Consider the following 7,078-nt stretch of genomic DNA (forward strand, 5'->3'; position numbering starts at 1 on the left):
CGTGTATTCTGTAACGAATTCAGCCCACTGAAGGCGAGAGTAGTGAGAACCCAAGTGCAGTTTATTTACAGTGATCCAAACATCCAAACATAATCCAAACAGACGAAGACTAGAGACACAGACTTGACTTGACTTGACGAGGCATGAACAGACTTGATGAGGCACAAACAGACTAGACTCACCGACAGCGGGTTGCAACTTCAATACACGACAAAGCACAATGACAACATCATGGCTACTTATAGCAAACATGAGGGTCACATGACAATAACAAACCAATGGGAAACAAGACACATGACTAGGACAACCAATCAGAACATGACACATACACTTGTAAAAGTGAAAGTGTATTATGGTATGGGGGGAAACTATACGTCATTTGAATTATGGGTAACACTTTACAATAAGGTCCTGTTAACATTAGTTAATACATTAATTAACATTAACAATGTTCATGTTTAAAAGATTAAGAAATTGTTTATTTATATTTTTCATTGTTAGTTCATGTTAACTTCTGCAGTTAACTAACGTTAACAAATGGAACCTTATTGTTAAGTGTTGTTGAATTATGTTTACATTTATACATTCAGAGACTTAAAAATGGAGAAATACTATAACATCCATTTCAAACCTTTCCTTTTTATGTAATCTTAGAGGTGTTTTCTTATTGCTAGGAATCTTTCAGATTTTTTTAATTTCAGAATTTTTTTATTATTCTAGAAAAAATAACAGTATTACCGGTAGTTCTTCTTATGAATAAGTGGAAACTATTGATAGATAAAGCTTCTATTTTTTCTTACTCTATATCAGCCTTTGGTATGCTTCATCACAAGGTAATTTACCTTGCGATATGGTTTATCACAAGGTAAACAACAAAACAAATAGAAAAATAGTTAGGTTTTTCATGGACATTTGGTACATTTTAAATCACATTTGATAGTGCACTGGCATTGACTTGACTCTGGAAAAATGTCCCAATTATCCTGAGTTAACCCTAAATAAATGTTTTTGATTATTAAAAAAGTGTCCTATTTCTTTTCCTGAAACAGTGCTTGATTTAAAGACCATTAGCCTCTCCATTAGAAGTTATAATGGGGTCAAAACTGTTTCTATTCGATATTAAAACAAATAAATTCCACTTACTGATGAATCAGGACAACACTAAAATAGCAGGTCCAAAAATTCATATTGTGGCTGTCTCATTTATATTGTTAAATTCGAAGAAAGAAACCATGATTAAATACTGATTAAGTAATGATGTAAAAAAAATAAAAATAAAAGCACATATTTGTGCAGGCCTTTTATGCTTCTGGATATATATTTTTTAAGATATGAATTGAAGGAATAGTTCACCCACAAATGAAAATGTATTGTTTGTTTACTCACCTTTATCCAAGATGTGGGTGACTTTCTTTCTCCAGCAGAACAGTAAATAAGATTTTTAGCTGAACCCATAGTGCTTGTTGATTCATAAGGGGTGCAGAAACTTTAAGACTGAAATCTTATGAAGCAAACCGATCGGTCTGTGTAAGAAGCTGAATATTATTTACAACAGTAAATAGTCATCTTTTAAACTAGAACAGCTTGAATCAGTACTCTCACATTGACATTTACACACACACGTGTGTGTGTGTGTGTGTGTGTGTGTGTACCTACTTAACCATATTTTGGGGACAAATTTGTACCCAAAAGTGAGCTAAACCTGACAAAATCTCCAAAAACCTCCTTTTGGGGACGTCCTCATTTGTAAAACTGGTATAAAAATAAAGTACAAAAGTTTTTTTTAAATTGTAAAAATGCAGAAAGTTTTCTGTAAGGGGTAAGTTTAGGTGTAGGGTTGGTGTAGGGCGATAGAATATACAGTTTGTACAGTATAAAAACCATTACACCTATGGAATGTCCCCATTTAGATAGCTAAGTAAACGTGTGTGTGTGTGTCTGTGTAGTTGTACATTATGGCATTTGTTCAGGTGTAATATGAGGAAGAATACACCTTGTACAATAACCCAGATAGCACACGTACGTCTACAAGATGTCTGTTAAAGATCTCTTCATCTGGAAAGCATCTGCTGTGTACAAACATCTGATAGACGTCTTTAAGATGTCAGTTTTACATACATTCTTAATCATAAACCTCTTAAAGACATCTTCTAAACGTCTATTAGACATCTGATAGGAAACGTCCTATAGACGTACTGCAGATGAGCAAACACTCTAAAAATATGTCTTGCAGATGTCAAATAGACGTCTCCGTGATGTACGAGTGCTATCAGGAAAACTGACTTATACAAAACGAACAAATTCATAATTTAATGTTTGTGGACAGTTCACGGTATATGAGTATGCAAGAGCACACGTAGCCAAACTGAACTCCTTTGACTCTGCAGTAAGTACCATTTGTAAAATAAGACCTCCGCTATCCATTTTTACATTTTTTACAGTCTATGGATCCATTCCATTCCATCCTTTGGAATGGTTGCCCTTGGAAACAAGCCGCTCGTAAACATTCACAACATTCCAGCTCTTCCTGCAGGAAAGAAAAATTGTCAAATATTTTTTAATTCCTTACGAAACTTTGTTCTTGACCCATTTTACTTCCGAAATGTGACATATCTGAAGCAGAAAATTCAATTAAAATGCTTAAATTAATCTGGAACTGACTGATTTTAGTATTATTTATATACTATTATAATATTCATTGATATTTTAGATTGAATTTTTATATTTGTAGTTTTTATTTCATTCCAGTTAAATGTTTAGTGCTTTTTGCTTGTCATTTGTATCATTTTTTAATTTCTGTTCAGCTCTAAGTTATTTTTTATTTCTGTTTAGTTTTAGCAATTATATTACTTTATTTTACTTATTATATTTCGGTTAGCTGCAAAGACAACATTTCTATTTTTTTAAGTTTAAGTTTTTCATTTAAGATTTATATTTTATTTTATTTCAATTATGAAAACAATTTCAATAGTTTTAATTGTAGTTAATTATAGCATCCAATGATTGGCTCATGAAAAGCGGCAAACCTATTGTTATTTGTTATTATTGTGTTAATGTTAATCTGCATTTAATCACCGTGTAAGATTTTTAGAAAGACTGCATTAGCTACAAGGGCAGCCTTTAACAAGCCTTTGACTTTAATTGTCTTTTCCTTTAATGTGTAAATGTGAACAACCATAATAAGCCATAACGTACAGCTACACATTGATATATGAAATGTTAATTAAAAAAATAGTTTGTAAAATAAATGTGAGAGTACTGATTCAAGCCTCCCATCAAGTTTAATTCTGAGCTAAAAACAAACAAACAACCAAAAACATGGTAGTGAGTTTTAAGATTCAGCAGCATGAAAGCACAAATATCGTCTTTTTTTTTTTTTTTACACCATTACATAAGTAATACCCATGATTCTGTACTTCGATATTTGAAGTAAAAGCCAATTAGAATTTTTGGACCTGCTATTTTAGTGTTGCCTGATTCATCAGTACGTTTTGAGGAATCCTTTATGATGTGTTCATGTAGTTGATGAAGACAGAATAAGATAGAGTGAAATAGAAAAGAGACACTTTTGATAACTAGGTCTTTGAATTGAACCCTGTTTCAGGACAAGATCTTTTTTTTTTTTTTTTCAAACCGTCAAAACATTTATTTATCACATTTATAATGTAAACTTTACCAAATGTCAATGAAAGTCATTTTTCTATTTGGTGAACTGGTTATGTTGTTTACCTTGTGATAAACCATATCGTAAGGTAAATTTCCTTGAGATAAACTGTTTCAAGGTCAATTACCTTGTGATTGACCATATCAAAGGCTTTTCTGATACAGGGTAAGAAAAAATAGACGCTTTATCTATTCAACAGTTTCCACTTTATTCACAAGAAGAACTAATAGTGTTATTTTTTTCTTTTTGCTGTAGTAATTTAGCATATCTGAACGATTATTCAATAAGAAAACACTTTTTCTAAGAAAGGTTTGAAATGGGCGTTATAGTTTAAATGTAATTTTAGTTAATATTAGGATCAGTTAACAATGAAAAATATTTCTAAAACATTTCTTAATCTTAGGTTGTGTTAATGTTAACATTTACTAATACATAATTAAAATCAAATGTTGTATCTGTTAGTTTATCTGTTATCTAATGGATCTGAGCTCATTTATACTAACAATCAACAGGTTTATTTTTGTTAATAAATAAAGTTTAATTAATACTGCAACAAATATATTGCTCATTAATGCATTAACTGATGTGAACTAATAGGACCTTATTGTAAAGTGTTACCCATAATTCAAATGACGTATAGTTTCCCCCCATACCATAATACACTTTCACTTTTACAATACAATCGACTTTTTGGTGACGTCAATAAAGAATTAAGATTCTTGACATATTCATTGGTATCACGGGTGGTTTGTTCAACTCAAGTTTATTTGAGACGGACTGAAAGCATCTGTCACTTTCTCAAAGCTAAATCTTTATATCATGGAACACACTGGTTTGTCAGCATGTGCTTACGTAAGTGTTAGCATGTATTTATAATGCGTATGAGGTGCAGGTAGATGCATAACCGGACTGCGTGAACAGAGACTCTTCAGTGCTCTCAAGATCTGTCCTGATGCATTGGCACTCGCGGCTGCTTCTCTCTTTGCTTGTGGTGTTTGCTGCTGAAGGTAAGCCACATATTCAGTTTTTTAGTCAAATAATTATTGTTAATTATTATTATTGCTGAATAAAAACTGGTGATTTACTCTTCGTTTATGAGTACACGCACTAGATATGTTACCAAAGTTATGTTCACTCAGAAGTTACATTTATGTAATTTCTTCACCCTTCTTGTCATTTCAAACACAGATGACTTCCTTCGGCCATGAAACACTTTGTAGAATGTCTACAGCACTCTATTTTCAATAGAGTCAAGAATATCAAATAAAGCACCATGAAAATAGTAAAAGTAATTTATGTGACCCTTGATTTCCAACTCTGCTTGATATTAATGGCAAAATGTAAGAACCTACAACATTTTACGATCATTGACGTCGTTGATGACATTTAAGTTTATGTTTGTCTTAATAAATTAATGTATTAGATATGTGAGATTTGGTATTCTCATGGGTTGATTTAGCTTTTTTTTTTTGTGGGATTGACTTATAATATGAGTCCTTTTTTTTCTTTTCTCCCATTTTCCATCAGCCACCACCACAAAGCACATGAAGGACTTCATCAGAGCTGTGGAGAGCATTGAAGCTGTGAATCCAGGTCTTCAGATGCTGGATGTGGTGAAAGGTCTGCGTAAGGCTGCTGGCCTTGAAACCGACCTCATCAAGCGTTACCTCGGCGACCTCAGTGATGCACACGACCTTGTGGCAGATCCATCAGTCACTTCCTACGTAAGCGAGGTCATTAATCACAGCCTATCACAGTTGAGGAAGGAGGAAGGTGTGGTTCTCACGTTAGATGGTTCAAATGTGGCGTTGGCCTCAATGCTCCTCGGACTTGAGGCTGGGCTGCAACAGATGACTTCCTTCGGCCATGAAACACTTTGTAGAATGTCTACAGCACTCTATTTTCAATAGAGTCAAGAATATCAAATAAAGCACCATGAAAATAGTAAAAGTAATTTATGTGACCCTTGATTTCCAACTCTGCTTGATATTAATGGCAAAATGTAAGAACCTACAACATTTTACGATCATTGACGTCGTTGATGACATTTAAGTTTATGTTTGTCTTAATAAATTAATGTATTAGATATGTGAGATTTGGTATTCTCATGGGTTGATTTAGCTTTTTTTTTTTGTGGGATTGACTTATAATATGAGTCCTTTTTTTTCTTTTCTCCCATTTTCCATCAGCCACCACCACAAAGCACATGAAGGACTTCATCAGAATTGTGTCTCTGGAAAACAGTACATGTATTACATGTATTACTACTAATAAATGCATAATAAATTCCTTTTAAGAAAATTGGCAAAATCAAACTTTCCTTAAATAATTTCGTTCAAAAGCAAAGTTCCTCTACAAAAGCGATGTTCAAGTATTTTGATCAGACACATCGCCACCTTATTTTTGCATTGTTTGAATATAATAAAATCGGCAAATCTGGATATGATTTTGCATATTTACTAATATAACTATGCTGTGGTAGAATTAAATAATTAAATAGCTTTTAAATAAAAACAATAGTGTGTGTGTGTGTGTGTGTGGGTGTGTGTGTGTGCGTGTGTGTATGTGTGTGTAGTGCTGTGGAAATGTGTTTGTCCCCATCCTGATTTCTTTTTTTATTGCTTTTGTGTATATCTCATAGGCTACTAAATTGTTTCAGAAATAAAAACAAAATCTAACATAAAAGTTTAATGATAAAACACAACCTGAGTGAACACAAAATAGGCCTACAGTTTTTAAATGATAATGTTATTTATTGGAGCAAAAAAGATCAACTGGGACAAGATAGCCTAATAAATAATACACATTTTGGACTATTTGATATGTCTGTTTAAATGTTTAAAACTTGCACAATATTTTACATGATACGCTTCTCTGGCCACATATGTCTCATTTTCAGGAGCTGGTCCATAATTTATGCCTTCTTTTTCATTTATTCAGATTTGGATTCATATTATGCATATTAAGAGCTGTTTTAGCAATTTTCAGCCACTGAATATTTTATTTAAACTTGCATGTTCATTAATTACCTATTTGATGCAGTGTCGAGGTTGTGGATGATTGTCCAGATTCAACTCTGTGAACTGTAAATCCCAACTCCTCGATCATGACAAAACATTTTAATGTAGAATGTACAACACAAATATTCAGAAATGTCATCATTTCATGTTCACTGGACAGAAAAACATGTTAGCTCGACATGTATTGTTATTATTATTTTCAATGTTTTCAATTTTACATTTCAACCTCCGTGCAGCCGCTTGTGTTTTCTTCCTCATATCATGACATCTTTTTCGTCACAAGACTTCTTGAATGTATTCAGGATTTTTCTCTTATAAAATATGGTATTTCATCAAATATCCTTGGTAAATGTATGCCACGTAAGACAATATATTTATATATTTATTTAATATA

The 7,078-nt window shown here is 32.6% G+C and overlaps 1 protein-coding gene across 1 annotated transcript in view; it reads right to left on the bottom strand.

The window, feature by feature from the left end:
• Positions 1-2,416: 2,416 nt before the first annotated feature.
• hspbp1 (HSPA (heat shock 70kDa) binding protein, cytoplasmic cochaperone 1) overlaps positions 2,417-7,078 on the bottom strand; it is a 17,206-nt gene continuing 12,544 nt past the window's right edge. The window contains exon 8 of the mRNA XM_016525790.1: positions 2,417-2,527. Coding sequence (XP_016381276.1) covers positions 2,417-2,527 — 111 coding nt within the window. The remainder of the gene's footprint in view (positions 2,528-7,078) is intronic.

The sequence above is a fragment of the Sinocyclocheilus rhinocerous genome, unplaced genomic scaffold, assembly GCF_001515625.1.
Source record: "Sinocyclocheilus rhinocerous isolate Xijiao unplaced genomic scaffold, SAMN03320098_v1.1 scaffold182, whole genome shotgun sequence".
NCBI classification, from domain to species: Eukaryota; Metazoa; Chordata; class Actinopteri; order Cypriniformes; family Cyprinidae; genus Sinocyclocheilus; species Sinocyclocheilus rhinocerous.